This window comes from Giraffa tippelskirchi, chromosome 6 (genome assembly GCF_054371585.1).
Source record: "Giraffa tippelskirchi isolate mGirTip1 chromosome 6, T2T-mGirTip1v1.2.pri, whole genome shotgun sequence".
Classification (NCBI taxonomy): Eukaryota; Metazoa; Chordata; class Mammalia; order Artiodactyla; family Giraffidae; genus Giraffa; species Giraffa tippelskirchi.
This window is the reverse complement of record NC_137280.1, coordinates 79,917,842-79,935,950: the sequence shown is the minus strand read 5'-3', so window position 1 is coordinate 79,935,950 and position 18,109 is coordinate 79,917,842. Positions and strand designations below refer to the sequence as shown.

Below are 18,109 nucleotides of genomic sequence, written 5' to 3'. Positions count from 1 at the left end.
AGAAATAGATTTAAGGGACTAGATCTGATAGACAGAGTGCCTGATGAACTATGGATGGAGGTTTGTGACATTGTATAGGAGACAGGAATCAAGATCATCCCCCAAAAAAAGAAATGCAAAAAAGCAAAATGGCTGTCTGAGGGGGTCTTACAAATAGCTGTGAAAAGAAGAGAAGTGAAAAGCAAAGGAGAAAAGGAAAGATATACCCATTTGAAACCAGAGTTCCAAAGAATAGCAAGGAGAGATAAGAAAGCCTTTCTCAGCGATCAAAGCAAAGAAAAAGAGGAAAACAACAGGATGGGAAAGACTAGAGATCTCTTCAAGAAAATTAGAGATACCAAGGGAACGTTTTATGCAAAGATGGGCTCAATAAACGACAGAAATGGTATGGACCTAACAGAAGCAGAAGATATTAAGAAGAGGTGGCAAGAATACACAGAAGAACTATACAAAAAAGATCTTCACGACCCAGATAATCATGATGGTGTGATCACTCACCTAGAGCCAGACATCCTGGAATGTGAAGTCAAGTGGGCCTTAGGAAGCATCAGTACGAACAAAGCTAGTGGAAGTAATGGAATTCCAGTTGAGCTATTTCAAATCCTGAAAGATGATGCTGTGAAAGTGCTGCACTCAATATGTCAGCAAATTTGGAAAAGTCAGCAGTGGCCACAGGACTGGAAAAGGTCAGTTTTCATCCCAATCCCAAAGAAAGGCAATACCAAAGAATGCTCAACTACCGCACAATTGCATTCATCTCACATGCTAGTAAAGTAATGCTTAAAATTCTCCAAGCCAGGCTTTAGCAATATGTAAACCATGAACTTCCAGATGTTCAAGCTGGTTTTAGAAAAGGCAGAGGAACCAGAAATCAAATTGCCAATATCCGCTGGATCATCGAAAAACCAAGAAAGTTCCAGAAAAACATCTATTTCTGCTTTATTGACTATGCCAAAGTCTTTGACTGTGTGGATCACAACAAACTGTGGAAAATTCTGAAAGAGATGGGAATACCAGATCACCTGACTTGCCTCTTGAGAAATCTGTATGCAGGTCAGGAAGCAACAGTTAGAACTGGACATGGAACAACAGACTGGTTCCAAATAGGCAAAGGAGTACGTCAAGGCTGTATATTGTCACCCTGCTTATTTAACTTATATGCAGAGTACATCATGAGAAACTCTGGAATGGAGGAAGCACAAGCTGGAATCAAGATTGCCGGGAGAAATTTCAATAACCTCAGATATGCAGATGACACCACCCTTATGGCAGAAAGTGAAGAACTAAAGAACCTCTTGATGAAAGTGAAAGAGGAGAGTACAAGTTTGCTTAAAGCTCAACATTCAGGAGAGGCGGGGCTAAGATGACGGAGGAATAGGACGGGGAGACCACTCTCTCCTCCACAAATTTAGTGAAAGAACATCTGAATGCTGAGCAAACTTCACAAAACTACTTCTGAAGGCTGGCAGAGGACGTCAGGCATCCACAAAGAGCGCATTATCTTCAAAAGAGGTAGGAGAAATTATAAAAGATAAAAAGAGAGACAAAAGAGTTAGGGACGGAGACCCGTCCCGGGGAGGGAGTCGTAAAAGAAGAGAAATTTCCAAGCACCAGGAAACCCTCTCACCGGCGGGTGTGGGGGAAGATTTCTTATCTCGGAGGGCAACGTAACTGGGAGAAAAAATAAATAAAACCCACACATTACGTGCCTAAAGCAGCTCCCAGCAAAGAACCCCAGACGCTCGCAGCATCCGCCACCAGCAAGTGGGGGCTGAACGGAGAGGAGTGGGCGGCACTGCCTAGGGTAAGGACCAGGCCCAAGTGCCCCGAGGGCAATCTGAGGGAGCTAACGCGAGATAGTAACCTAAACTGTGGGACAGCCAGAGAGAGAGAACTATCCCGCGAAAAGCCCAACTCTAAGGCACTGCCGGCCCGCTCACAGAACAAAGGACTGAGCAATACCAGAGGAGAGCTAGCCGGCTGCAGACGGCCCCATCCCCCGTCGGACACAGCAGGCAGGCGGGGCCCGCCAGAGCCGGAAAGGGGCAAACTCGGCCCCAGAGAGGGCACCCCCTACCAAACTGCAAACAGGCTCCCAGTTTCTAAGCAAAGACTGCCTGAGATCCCGGAGGGTCGACAGCCGCCGGGAGGGTCGCAGCCAGAGACCAGCTCCCCAGAACTGACACAAAGCACACCGGAGCCGGGCGCGCCCGTAAACCGAGGCGGGGACCAGGGAGGTGATAAGCCGCACCGCCCCAACAGGGGAGAGCGCGCTCGCCAAACTCCTGGCCGCCTGAGCAGCTCCGACCGGGAACGGCACAAGCCGCGGGCGAAACCAAGTCTGCGCCTTTGTGGAGTAACCGGGAGCCTGAACCTGAGCGACGTAGACCTGGGAAGTGCACGCAGCTCAGGGCCCGCTCCCCGGCCCACTCCCCGGCCGAGTAACCTGAAGCCTGAGCAGGGTAGATGGGGAAAGCACACACACCGTGAGTGGTGGCGAACCCAGTGCGGCCGAGACACTGCGAGCTCACCACACACACGCCAGGTTTGCAGTGTTCCTCCCTCCCCACAGCACAATTGAACAAGTGAACCTAAAGAGACCACCTCCACCCCTCTGTTGCAGGGCGGAAATTAGATACTGAAGAGACCTCCAAACAGAAGCCAAATAAACAGAGGGAAGCGTCTTGGAAGTGACGGCCAACAGATTAAAATCCCTGTACTTAATACCGACTGCATTGAAAGGGACCTATAGATCTTGAAAAGTATAAGCAAGAACAAGGATCTATCTGAAACTGAGCAGACCCCACACTGCTCACAACAGCACCAGAGAAAGTCTGGGATATATATTTTTTTACTATTATTATTATTATTTTTTTAATTAAAAAAAATTTTTTTCTCTTCTTTCCTTTTTCTTCAAGTCCTCTATTACACCTTTAACTTTCATTTTCATAGCCCACTATTAACTTGCAAAAAAAAAAAACAACCCTATTTTTGAAGCAAACTGCATACATATATCTCCAGTACTCTTGCCTGGAAAATCCCATGGACAGAGGAGCCTGGTAGGCTGCAGTCCATGGGGTCGCTAAGAGTCAGACATGACTGAGCGACTTCACTTCTGTTTTCACTTTCATGCACTGGAGAAGGGAATGGCAACCCACTCCAGTGTTCTTGCCTGGAGAATCCCAGGGACGGGGGAGCCTAGTGGGCTGCCGTCTATGGGGTCACACAGAGTCAGACACGACTGAAGCGACTTAGCAGCAGCAGCAGCAGCATACATATATCTTATACCTTTTGTGTTTTCTTTTTTTACTGTTTTTTTCCTGTTTTACTTTTTTTACTGTTTCTTTTTCTACTGTTTTACTGTTTTTTTTCTTTTACACTGTTTCCTTTTTTTCTTCTTTTTTTTATATTGTAAGTTTTATAAGAGTCTAACCTCTACTCTTGATTTTTAATCTTTGTTCTACATATTTGATATCAGTTTTGTACATTTAAGAACCCAATCTTTAGGACCCATTTTTACTCAGGAGTGTGATCACTGGCCTGATTACTCTCTCCCCCTATTGATGCTCTTTCTTCTCCCCCAGGGAACCTCTATCTCCCACCCTCCTCCTTCTCTTCTCAACCCAATTCTGTGAATCTCTGAGGGAGTTCTGGGTACCGGAGAACACTTCAGGAACAGAATACTGCCCAGATCTCTCTCTCTCCTCTTGATTCCTCCCTTTCTACTCATGCTCACCTCTATTACTTTCCTCCCCCCTCTCTATGTATCTCTGTGAACCACTCTGAGGGTTCCAGACTGTGGAAAGCACAGAGGGAAGTGCTTACTGGCTAGATTGCTCTCTCCACATTTGCATTTCCCTCTTCCCCTCCTGGTCACCTCAACCCCGCCCCTCACCTCATCTCTCCATGTAACTCAAGTGAACCTTTCTGGGTATCCCTCACTGTGGAGAATCTTTTCACCATTAACCTAAAAGTTTTATTATTGATGCTGTATGGATGGAGAAGTCTTGAGGCTACTGCAAGAATAAGACTGAAAGCCAGGGGAAACATTAAATAATAAGAGACCATCCAATAGCCTCCACATATACACTGAAACCAAGCTCCACCCAAGAGCCAATAAGTTCTAGAGCAAGACATACCACGTAAATTCTCCAGCAACGCAGGAACATAGCCCTGAGCATCAATATACAGGCTGCCCAGAGGCACACCAAATCCATAGACATCTCAAAATTTAACACTGGTCACTCCATTGCACTCTAGAGAGCAGAAATCCAGCTCCACCCACCAGAACACCGACACAAGCTCCCCCAACCAGGAAGCCTTGAATAGCCACCTGTCCAACCCCACCCACAGTGAGGAACCTCCACAATAAAGAGGAACTTCATACTACCAGAATACAGAAGGGCCACGCCTAACACAGCAATCTAAACAAGATGAAAAGGCAGAGAAATACTCAGCAAGTAAAGGAAAATGAGAAATGCCCACCAAACCAAACAAAAGAGGAGGAGATAGGGAATCTACCTGAAAAAGAATTTAGAATAATGATAATAAAAATGATCCAAAATCTTGAAAGCAAAATGGAGTTACAGATAAATAGCCTGGAGACAAGGATTGAGAAGATGCAAGAAATGTTTATCAAGGACTTAGAAGAAATAAAAAGGAGTCAATATAGAATGAATAATGAAATAAAGGCGATAAAAGACACTCTGGAGGGAACCAACAGTAGAATAACAGAGGCAGAAGATAGGATAAGTGAGGTAGAAGATAGAATGATGGAAATAAACGAAGCAGAGAGGAAAAAAGAAAAAAGAATCAAAAGAAATGAGGAAAACCTCAGGGACCTCTGGGACAATATGAAACGCCCCAACATTCGAATCATAGGAGTCCCAGAAGAAGAAGATAAAAGGAAAGGCCATGAAAAACTACTTGAGGAGATAATAGTTGAAAATTTCCCTAATATGAGGAAAGAAATAGTCACAGAAGTCCAAGAAACCCAGAGAGTTCCAAACAGGATAAACCCAAGGCGAAACACCCCAAGACACATATTAATCAAATTAACAAAGATCAAACACAAAGAACAAACATTAAAAGCAGCAAGGGAAAAACAACAAATAACACACAAGGGGATCCCCATAAGGATAACAGCTGATGTTTCAATAGAAACCCTTCAGGCTAGAAGGGAATGGCAGGACATACTTAAAGTAATGAAAGAGAATAATCTACAACCCAGATTACTGTACCCAGCAAGGATCTCATTCAGATATGAAGGAGAATTCAAAAGCTTTACAGACAAGCAAGAGCTGAGGGAATTCAGTACCACCAAACCAGCTCTCCAACAAATGCTAAAGGATCTTCTCTAAACAGGAAACACAGAAAGGATGTTTCAACACGAACTCAAAACAACAAAGTAAATGGCAATGGGATCATACTTATCAATAATTACCTTCAATGTAAATGGGTTGAATGCCCCAACCAAAAGACAAAGGCTGGCTGAATGGATACAAAAACAAGACCCCTATATATGCTCTCTACAAGAGACCCACCTCAAAACTAGGGACACACACAGGCTGAAAGTGAAGGGATGGAAAAACATATTTGATGCAAACGGAGACCAAAAGAAAGCAGGAGTCGCAATACTCATTTCAGATAACATAGACTTTAAAATAAAGGCTGTGAAAAGGGACAAAGAAGGACACTACATAAAGATCAAAGGATCAATCCAAGAAGAAGACGTAACAATCATAAATATATATGCACCCAACATAGGAGCACCACAATATATAAGGCAAATACTAACAAGTATGAAAGGGGAAATGAACAATAACACAATAATAGTGGGAGACTTTAATACTCCACTCACGCATATGGATAGATCAACTAAACAGAAAATCAACAAGGAAACACAAACTTTAAATGATACAATAGACAAATTAGATTTAATTGATATTTACAGGACTTTCCACCCCAAAACAATCAATTTTACCTTTTTCTCAAGTGCACACGGAACTTTCTCCAGGATAGATCACATCCTGGGCCATAAATCTAGCCTTGGTAAATTCAAAAAAATTGAAATCATCCCAGCCATCTTCTCTGACCACAATGCAGTAAGATTAGACCTCAATTACAGGAAAAAAACTATTTAAAATTCCAACATATGGAGGCTAAACAACACGCTTCTGAATAACCAACAAATCACAGAAGAAATCAAAAAAGAAATCAAACTATGCATAGAAACGAATGAAAATGAAAACATGACAACCCAAAACCTATGGGACACTGTAAAAGCAATGATAAGGGGAAGGTTCATAGCAATACAGGCGTACCTCAAGAAACAAGAAAAAAATCAAATAAATCAACTAACTCTACACCTAAAGCAACTAGAGAAGGAAGAAATGAAGAACCTCAGGGTCAGTAGAAGGAAAGAAATCTTAAAAATTAGCGCAGAAATAAATGCAAAAGAAACAAAAGAGACCATAGCAAAAATCAACAAAACTAAAAGCTGGTTTTTCGAGAAGATAAACAAAATTGACAAGCCATTAGCCAGACTCATCAAGAAACAAAGGGAGAAGAATCAGATCAACAAAATTAGAAATGAAAATGGAGAGATCACAACAGACTACACAGAAATACAAAGGATCATAAGAGACTACTACCAACAACTATATGCCAATAAAATGGACAACTTGGAAGAAACGGACAAATTCTTAGAAAAGTATAACTTTCCAAAACTGAACCAGGAAGAAATAGAAGATCTTAACAGACCCATCACAAGCACGGAAATCGAAACTGTAATCAGAAATCTTCCAGCAAACAAAAGCCCAGGACCAGATGGCTTCACAGCGGAATTCTACCAAAAATTTAGAGAAGAGCTAACACCTATCCTACTCAAACTCTTCCAGAAAATTGCAGAAGATGGTAAACTTCCAAACTCATTCTATGAGGCCACCATCACCCTAATTCCAAAACCAGACAAAGATGTCACAAAAAAGGAAAACTACAGGCCAATATCACTGATGAACATAGATGCAAAAATCCTTAATAAAATTCTAGCAAACAGAATCCAACATCATATTAAAAAGATCATACATCATGACCAAGTGGGCTTTATCCCAGGAATACAAGGTTTCTTTAACATCCGCAAATCAGTCAATGTAATACACCACATTAACAAATTGAAAGAAAAAAACCATATGGTTATCTCAATAGATGCAGAAAAAGCCTTTGACAAAATTCAGCATCCATTTATGATAAAAACCCTCCAGAAAGCAGGAATAGAAGGAACATACCTTAACATAATAAAAGCTATATATGACAAACCCACAGCAAGCATTACCCTCAATGGTGAAAAATTGAAAGCATTTCCCCTAAAGTCAGGAACAAGGCAAGGATGCCCACTTTCACCACTACTAATCAACACAGTTTTGGAAGTTTTGGCCACAGCAATCAGAGCGGAAAAAGAAATAAAAGGAATACAGATAGGAAAAGAAGAAGTAAAACTCTCACTGTTTGCAGATGACATGATCCTCTACATAGAAAACCCTAAAGACTCTACTAGAAAATTACTAGAGTTAATCAATGAATATAGTAAAGTTGCAGGATATAAAATTAACACACAGAAATCCCTTGCATTCCTATACTCCAATAATGAGAAAACAGAAAGAGAAATTAAGGAAACAATACCATTCACCATTGCAACAAAAAGAATAAAATACTTAGGAATATATCTACCTAAAGAAACAAAAGACTTATATATAGAAAACTATAAAACACTGATGAAAGAAATCAAAGAGGACACAAACAGATGGAGAAATACACCGTGTTCATGGATTGGAAGAATTAATATAGTGAAAATGAGTATACTACCCAAAGCAATCTATAGATTCAATGCAATCCCTATCAAGCTACCAATGGTATTTTTCACAGAACTAGAACAAAGCATCTCACAATTTGTATGGAAATATAAGAAACCTCGAATAGCCAAAGCAATCTTGAGGAAGAAGAATGGAACTGGAGGAATCAACCTGCCTGACTTCAGGCTCTACTACAAAGCCACAGTCATCAAGACAGTATGGTACTGGCACAAAGATAGAAATATAGATCAATGGAACAAAATAGAAAGCCCAGAGAGAAACCCACGCACCTATGGACACCTTATCTTCGACAAAGGAGGCAAGAATATACAATGGAGAAAAGACAATCTCTTTAATAAGTGGTGCTGGGAAAACTGGTCAACCACTTGTAAAAGAATGAAACTAGAACACTTCCTAACACCATACACAAAAATAAACTCAAAATGGATTAAAGATCTAAACGTAAGACCAGAAACTATAAAACTCCTAGAGGAAAACATAGGCAAAACACTCTCCGACATAAATCACAGCAGGATCCTCCATGACCCACCTCCCAGAATATTGGAAATAAAAGCAAAAATAAACAAATGGGACCTAATTAAAATTAACAGCTTTTGCACAACAAAGGAAACTATAAGCAAGGTGAAAAGACAGCCTTCAGAATGGGAGAAAATAATAGCAAACGAAGCAACAGACAAACAATTAATCTCAAAAATATACAAGCAACTTCTGCAGCTGAATTCCAGAAAAATAAATGACCCAATCAAAAACTGGGCCAAAGAACTAAACAGACATTTCTCCAAAGAAGACATACAGATGGCTAACAAACACATGAAAAGATGCTCAACATCACTCATTATTAGAGAAATGCAAATCAAAACCACAATGAGGTACCATTTCACACCAGTCAGAATGGCTGCTATCCAAAAGTCTACAAGCAATAAATGCTGGAGAGGGTGTGGAGAAAAGGGAACCCTCTTACACTGCTGGTGGGAATGCAAACTAGGACAGCCACTATGGAGAACAGTGTGGAGATTCCTTAAAAAACTGGGAATAGAACTGCCATATGATCCAGCAATCCCACTGCTGGGCATACACACCGAAGAAACCAGAATTGAAAGAGACGCGTGTACCCCAATGTTCATCGTAGCACTGTTTACAATAGCCAGGACATGGAAGCAACCTAGATGTCCATCAGCAGACGAATGGATAAGGAAGCTGTGGTACATATACACAATGGAATATTACTCAGCCATTAAAAAAAATACATTTGAATCGGTTCTACTGAGATGGATGAAACTGGAGCCCATTATACAGAGTGAAGTAAGCCAGAAAGAAAAACAACAATACAGTATACTAATGCATATATATGGAATTTGAAAGATGGTAACGATAACCCTATATGCGAAACAGAATAAGAGACACAGATGCATAGAACAATTTTATGGACTCTGAGGGAGAAGGTGAGTGTGGGATGTTCTGGGAGAATAGCATTGAAACATGTATATTATCATATGTGAAACAGAACACCATTCCATGTTCGATGCATGAGACAAAGGCTCAGGGCCGGGGCAATGGGATGACCCAGAGGGATGGGATGGGGAGGGAGGTGGGTGGGGGGTCCAGGAGGGGAACACATGTAAACCCATGGCTGATTCATGTCAATGTATGGCAAAAACTATTACAATATTGTAAAGTAATTAGCCCCCAACTAAAATAAATAAATTTATTAAAAAAAAAAAAGCTCAACATTCAGAAAACTAAGATCACAGCATCTGGTCTCATCACTTCATGGCAAATAGGAGGGGAAACAGTGGCTGACTTTATTTTTCTGGGCTCCAAAATCACTGCAGATGGTGATTGCAGCCATGAAATTAAGACTCTCATTCCTTGGCAGGAACGTTATGACCAACCTAGACAGCATGTTAAAAAGCAGAGACATTACTTTGCCAACAAGGGTCCATCTAGTCAAGGCTATGGTTTTTCCAGTGGTCATGTATAGATGTGCGAGTTGGAGTATAAAGAAAGCTGAGCGCCAAAGAATTGATGCTTTTGAATTGTGGTGTTGGAGAAGACTCTTGAGAGTCCCTTGGACTGCAAGGAGATCCAACCAGTCCATCCTAAAAGAGATCAGTCCTGGGTGTTCATTGGAAGGACTGATGCTGAAGCTGAAACTCCAATACTTTGGCCACCTGATGTGAAGAGGTGACTCATTGGAAAAGACCCTGATGCTGGGAAAGATTGAGGGCAGGAGAAGAAGGGGACGACAAAGGATGAGATGATTGGATGGCGTCACTGACTCAATAGACATGGGTTTGGGTGGCTTCAGGGAGTTGGTGACGGACAGGGAGGCGTGGCGTGCTACGGTTCATGGGGTCGCAAGGAGTCGACTGAGCAACTGAACTGAATATTGGTTCATTAACTGCAATAAATGTACCATGCTATTGTAACATGTTAATAATAAGAGAAACTGGGCACAGTGTCTATGGGAATTATCTTTTCAATTTTTCTGTGAATTTAAATCTGTTATATAAGGTTTGTTTTAAAGAGTCATGTTATAAAATGGAACTTATCTGGAAAAAAAACGGGGACTAGAAAACAAAGAAACAACACTTTGAAAGTGCTGAAACCCAGAATTCTACATCTATGTCCTTAAAAAATGATGGCATAAAAAGACACTTTAGGGTAAATGAATGATGAGGCAATTTGTCACAGCAGATCTGCACTGCAAGAAATGATTGAAAAGATTATCTAGAGTGAAAGGGAAATGACACTAGATGAAATCTGTGACTACACAAAGAGAACAAGAACACCAGAAATGCAACATATGAGTAAGTAATATAAAAGCCTATCAGTTTTCCCATCATCAGTTTTTCTGTTTCCACTACCCTCACCAACAAGTGACTTCTTTTCATTCCTCCTCCAAAGGCTCTATAGACTTAAGAGTTTGACAGTAAGTCTTATAAGTGCAGAAAAGCCCTCCTAGGGAGAGTCCGTCTACAAACTCTTGGGAAGGATTTTACGCTGTTAAAAATATGGAGGGATACTTCTGGCATTTAGTAGGCACGCGCCTGGGAGGCTAAACACTCTGTAAATACAAAGGACAGTTCTACAGAGCCAAGAATTATCCTGCCTCAATATCCTACCTCCTGAAAAACCTGAACTGAGGAGTATTGTAAGGTATCAATTAATCTTTCCCAGTCCTCCAACACATGGAGCAAAGCTGCACCATCTTCCTTAGCAGCTGTGCCTGCGGCACTAGCTCTGAGCTTATCCCTGTAAATCCAGGTTATCATCATATGAACAGCTATCAAGTAAAAAATGCCTTCTGTCCTGTAACCTGTGAAACTGATTTCTAAGCCAGTATTCTAAACCCCATGCAGATCCTTTATATTATTTTAGCTTCCTCCTCTTCTACTGCTGGAGAGGAAAGGATAAGCACAAGCAAGATAAAATCGCAAGTCAAGTGATGAGTCCAGTCAATGTACTCAGGATATGGAGCCTGCAGTGTCTGAATTAGGAATGCTAGAAGATAAATTGTCTTAAGTATCTGGCAGAGGGAGGGGCTCTCCACTTCCAGGGAAATAAAGGACAAGTTCAGAGCTTACAGGAATGTTTTAAAACAGAATCAACAGCAGTCATTTTTTAAAAGTTGTTCTTTTTCAAAAGCTACTGCTTACATGTTACAGTTTCAGATTTTTCTTGATAATTATGAATTTCTGAAAAAAGTGTATGGATCATATGGAAGATACAGAAGAGATATTCGCAAACACAGGCCACAGACACAATTAAAAGTCTAGTTTCTGCTATAATAGTATATTTAAAATGCAAACTCAATCTTTTCTGAGGTAATTAAATTCATATTCAATTAGAAACTAAAAACTAAACAGTTAAAGCAACAGTATGAATATTATTTTTTTGATGGGCTTTTAGAATAAAAGAATAGATTTACACTAAGTGGCCCAAATTATGGATATTTAAAGATATTTTACAATGTATTTGTGATTTATCTTTACTTGTTTTCATAAGGTGTGATTTTTGCCTATTCACAAAGAGAATATTCTATATTCTACAGAGTAATTTTTTTCCATTCATTGGTAGGTAATATAGAGCTTATACCTTTTTTAAAAAGAGAAGAACGATGCAAAATAGGTGAAGAGCTATTTGATTGATTCTATTCAACCAGTTAAAGGAACACTAAGAAGCATTCAATACTGCTAATTGACATAAAGATAGAAAAGTAAATTATTTGGTTAAATGTTTACCTAAATTACCTCATCTTCCTATTAGCAATGAAAAAATGCTCACAGATTCTTACAGACATACAAATAAAACTACAAAAAAGCTCTCTGATTTGACAACAATTTGACACAATTTATGACAGTTAAACTATAAAGTCTATATTAATTTTTAAAAACCAGGAAAATAAATCCTTAACTTTTATACAAATGTGCATCATTTTAAACTATGCAAGTGCCCATAACTTCCCCTTTATACTACCACATATTTGTTAACTATGTTACAAAGAACTTATTCTGCCAAGTAGAGGTAACAAATAAAACCACAAATTGAGCAGTCTTTCCTGTCAATGATGTCATGGACACTGCGCCAGAAAAGATGTCCTTCAGCCACCAGATGAAGGGCATTCATTAGAACAAACAAGAATAAGCTCTTGAAACACTGTCAACAAGGCAGCAAAATGAAATACTTAACAATGTGAAATTTTAAAATTAGTTATAAAATATATCCTTGAGTGAAAAGAAAGCTTAACAAAGCTAAATATCTTCATGAAATCATTTCAATGCAGCACATACTCATTTTGCTCAAGATATTTTACTAACCATTGCAGAAAATAAAAAGACACAAACTTTAACTTAAAGAAACCTGCAGTCTTCTCTCTACTGCCAGTCAAATATACAAATGATGACAACAAAAAGCAAAAGGACAGTACCGTCCAGAGGTACAAAAAAGACACTATGAAGACTGAAGGGGCCTCAGATAGTAAACTCACTGAGGCTGTGACCCAGGGGTCTTTTTGTCAACTCTTACCAGTTCATATTAGTTCATATTACAATGCACAGCACAGCACAAAGGTGCTCTTTCTCAAATAAAGGGTGGATAATAGAACTGACATGTGAACAGGGGAGGTCTAAAACATGGATCTCCCCCTTGAGATGTGGAACTACAGGTATATTATAGGTATCTACACAGGTTCAGATATGGGGGCATCTAGTTACTCTGACAGAAGGGTCCTTGAACCTTACACAGAAACAGGAAGAAAGGGCTCTATGAAGGGAGAGAGAAGCAGTGCACATTAATGAGCCAGGAAAACAAGTGGTTCTCAGAGCACAGAGATTGTTTATGTTGCTGTTCTCCACAACAAGGATTCATGGCCTTCCAGAGAACTAGATTTAGAGACCAAAGAGGTCTTCCTACACAGGAGGCAATGTGGCCTACATCACAGGGAGGCAGTCAGTGAAAAATCTGAGATGAAAACCTAGCTTTCTTATCTTTACCTATTTCTCAAAGCAAGATCTGTGGACCAGTGGCATTAGTATCACGTATAAACTTATTAAAAATATGGAATCTCAGGTTCTACTCCAGACCTACTGAATCGAAATCTCCATTTTAACAAGATTCCCAGAGGATACACATGTACATCAAAATTTGAAGACTATTCCAGAGCATCTATCTAGATATGACATCACTGGATCACAATGTTTGAGTTCTTTAATGGTATTAGATGGTACTAAATTTCTCTCTGAAGTATTGTTATCAATTTACTGTCTCACATTGTTCTAATTTTCTGTGTATCATAAAGCCGTATGTTTTGCAATATGAAGCCATTTCTTATTGCTCTTATTATTACATTTGCCTTACAAAAGTTCTATATCCTAAGAATATATCCTCAAACTCCATCCCTCATTTTCCTTATTTGTGTTATCAGCCAAAATGTAATAAAAGAGCTACATGGTCAAATAAATTACGGAAACTGCAGGTTAATCAATTAAAACAAGTCTTTAAGGCTTCTCAGAGACTTCAGCATGTTTATTAGGAGCTTCTAAAATTGGAATATTTTTCAAGCATTTTCTAAAACTTATTTCATCATTTACCTTTTTTCCTCCATGGGCCATCTATGGAACATTTCTGGATACTCTTAACATTTCAAGGAACACAGATGGAAAATACATGTTAATTTAGAAAGAATTCTCTCCTTTTTTTAAACAAAAATCACTGGGGCTGGGTGGGGGGGAACTTGATTCCTTCTTTTATAATCCCCAGATCTTTACATACTTAAAAGACTCTCATTCTCATTACTTCTCTAGTGGTTTTGTGTGTGTAAAATAACATCACAGAAAAAGAAAAACTCTTTCTGCTCAGTTGAATTTCTCTCTATCCATTTTTCTTTGTGTTTTCAGTAAGAAGAAAACAGCAAGGAATGATTAGGTCCAAAATTTCAAATAGTTTTTTCTTCCCTCTAATATGGCTGACAGATAGCAGACTGGCATCTGCTCTGAGACCTAGGCAGAAAAACCACTCTCTTTTTTTTTTTTTTTTGAGGATAATTGATTTACAATGCTGTGTTAGTGCTCTCTGATAGTGAAAATCACACATTCTATTTTATTTATACTTTCCTTTAAAAGTTTCAGTTTTTCTACAATGAGCACAAATTACTTTTGGAAAAAGAAAAAATATATATTTTAATTCTAAAATGCTTAATTTGAAGGGAAGAAAACAAGTTAGAGCAATACAATTTGAATTTATCTGCATTATTCTATCAAGATATTCACAAAAGTATCAAAGATCCTAAGTTAGGGTGAGGTCTTTGCAAGATAACTGTCTAAAATTGATAATGCAAATATTAATTATATGATTAAAGAGTTAATTCTTTAAATAAGTCATTAATCTTAAATGCAGAATTAAAGTTTATCTAGGTTTCAACTAGTTGTAAGAGACAGATTGGTAAACTGAAAGGCAAACACCAAAAAACCTGTGTCTAAGCCTCTCTTCTGCTGGCCCTTGCTTGCGTCAGTCTCTTGGCCTGTAAGTGGGAGAGTACCTATAACATACATGGTCATGAGGAGGATTGTCTAAGAAAATACGTAAAAAAGGGACTCCTCTACATCATGTCATCAGAGAAACACAAATTAAAAGAACCTATTACAATGACCAAAAAGAAAAAAAAAACTTTCAACACTAAATGCTGGTGAGGATGTGGAGTAACAGGAATTTTCATTCACTGCTGCTGGAAATATATAAAGTGGTACAGCCACTCTGGAAGATAGTTTGATGGTTTCTTACAAAACTATCCTCTTACCGTACAACTTAGCAATCAGGCTTCTTAGTATTTATCCAAGGGAACTGAAAACTTATGTCCACACAAAAACCTGCACATATATGTTTATGGTGGCTTCACTCATAACTGCTCAAACCTGGAAGCAACCAAGATGTCCTTCAGTAAGTGACCTGATAAATAAACTGTGGAACATTCAGACACTGGACTATTCAGCACTCAAAAATAATGAGCTATCAAGTCATGAAAAGACATGGAGGAAACCTAAATGCATATAACTAAGTGAAAAAAGCCAGTCTGAGAAATGTCCAGATTCTGCTGGGAACCTAAAATTGCTTTTAAAAATAAAGTCTATTAAAAACCAAAAAACTCACTGCCATATAGTGCCTGTCATGTATACAGCAGTGCTCAATAAATTGCATCATTGTTATTAAAACAAGTATATTAGAAATATCCTAAGTGTTTCCACAAAATGAAGAAATATGGTTACTACTGTAATTAAAGTAATTACTGTCAGTTTCAACATTCATTTTGATAAGATAAAAGGCACAACATAATTTGGATGAATGATTCTAAATCTAAGATATTATTTTTCAAAGTTATCAAGTGAAATGTAAAATGGCTAAGGATTCAGTCACAGTCAGTTTCTTAATAAGTGCAAGTTTCACAGTGTTTTACTGTCATTATGTAAGAAAAAGTTCAACTAAAAGAAAAAAAATGCATCTCAACAAACAAATGGCAATACCAAAGAAAAATATAATCCTAGAATTATGTTGGAAATGATATGGTTTCAGCAAGAGGTAGAATGCCTTCCTATAAAGCAATAATTTGTCAGAGGGAAAACAAAATCTACAACTTCCTTTTTTTGTTTACCTGGATGAGTCATGGTGACTGGCTCCTCTTTGGATTTATTATTGTAGATGACCACAGCAACTGCATTGTGGATAGCAGCCCGTGATATTTTCTCTTTAAAGGTGCAATTTCCCCTCTGCAGCAAGGCAATCCACTGCTTGATGTTAGGAGGGATAAAGAACCGTGTTTGAGGATCACAGCCCAGATGATCAGCAACTAGACAGATGAGAAGAGGAAAAAAAACAAAAAACAACCAGAGACATTAACTTTTTCCTCAAGGAAATAAAATCAATCAAGTCTTCATGAAAGTGCTTAACTATTCTCTGGATACCATAGCACTTCAAGCAGCTTGCTGCCAGCACAGCTGTAAATACATCCACAAAGGACAATGCAATGAATCCGAGTCCGCATCTGTACAGGCAAAAAGATGCTTCATTAAAACATTACCTGTAAAGGAAATTAGAAGGGAAAGACTCTGTTTAACTTCACAGATTGAAAAAATATAAAAGACTGATCATATCTAATGTAGGTTGGTGAAGAGAAGAGGAAGATATGACAAACAGAACCCCCAGCAATCCAAGGGATGGATCTACCCTGACTTCTGTTCATTTACTGCAGTTCAGTTCAGTTGCTCAGTCCTGTCTGACTCTTTGCCATCCCATGAATTGCAGCACGCCAGGCTTCTCTGTCCATCACCAATTCCAGGAGCTTGCTCAAACTCACGTTCATCAAGTTGGTGATGCCATCCAACAGTCTCATCCTCTGTCATCCCCTTCTCCTCCCGCCTTCAATCTTTTCCAGCATCAGGGTCTTGTCCAGTAAGTCAGTTCTTCACATCAGGTGGCCAAAGTATTGGAGTTTCAGCTTCAGCATCAGTCCTTCCAATGAATACTCAGGACTGATTTCATTTTGGATTGACGGGTTGGATCTCCTTGCAGTCCAAGGGACTCCAGTGTCTTCTCTAACACCACAGTTCAAAAGCGTCAATTCTTTGGTGCTCAGCTTTCTTTATAGTCCAACTCTCACATTCATACATGACTACTGGAAAACCCATAGCTTTAACTAGATGAACCTTTGTCAGCCAAGTAATGTCTCGGCTTTTTAATATGCTGTCTAGGTTGGTCACAGATTTTCTTCCAAGGAGCAAGCGTCTTTTAACTTCATGGCTGCAGTCACCATCTGTAGTGATTTTGGAGCTCCCAAAAATAAAGTCTCTCACTGTTTCCACTGCTTCCCCATCTATTTGCCATGAAGTGATGGGACCAGATGACATGATCCTAGTTTTCTAAATGTTGAGTTTCAAGCCAACTTTTTCAGTCTCTTCTTTCACTTTCATCAAGAGGCTCTGTAGTTCCTCTGTACTTTCTACCATAAGGGTGGTGTCATCTGTATATCTGAGGCTATTGGTATTTCTCCTGGCAATCTTGATTCCAGCTTGTGATTCATCCAGTCCGGCATTTCTTATGATGTACTCTGCATATAAGTTAAATAATCAGGGTGACAATATACAGCCTTGACATACTCCTTTCCCAATTCGGAACCAATCTGTTGTTCCATGTCTGGTTCTAATTGTTGCTTCCTGACCTGCATACAAATTTTTCAAGAGGCAGGTCAGGTGGTCTGGTATTCCCATCTCTTTCAGAATTTTCCAGTTTGTTGTGATCCACACAGTCAAAGGCTTTGGTGCAGTCAATAAAGCAGATGTTTTTCTGGAACTGTCTTGCTTTTTTGATGATCTAACGGATGTTGGCAATTTGATCTCTGGTTCCTCTGCCTTTTCTAAATCCAGCTTGAACATCTGGAAGTACATGGTTTATGTATTGCTGAAGCCTGGCTTGGAGAATTTTGAGTATTACTTTGCTAGTGTGTGAGATGAGTGCAACTGTGTGGTAGTCTGAGCATTTGTTGGTATTGCCTTTCTTTCAGATTGAAATGAAATCAGACCTTTTCCAGTCCTGTGGCCACTGCTGAGTTTTCCAAATGTGCTGGCATACTGAGTGCAACACTTTCACAGCATCATCTTTTAGGATTTGAAATAGCTCAACTGGAATTCCATCACCTCCACTAGCTTTATTCACAATGATGCTTCCTAAGGCCCACTTGACTTTGCGTT

The 18,109-nt window shown here is 39.3% G+C and overlaps 1 protein-coding gene across 3 annotated transcripts in view; it reads right to left on the bottom strand.

Annotated features, from left to right (window-relative positions):
- RNF130 (ring finger protein 130) overlaps nt 1-18,109 on the bottom strand; it is a 189,167-nt gene that overhangs the window by 133,913 nt on the left and 37,145 nt on the right. For all 3 annotated transcript variants that reach the window (XM_081497597.1, XM_081497598.1, XM_081497599.1), the window contains exon 2: nt 16,018-16,212. In XM_081497597.1, the coding sequence (XP_081353723.1) occupies nt 16,018-16,212 (195 nt within the window). The remainder of the gene's footprint in view (nt 1-16,017; nt 16,213-18,109) is intronic.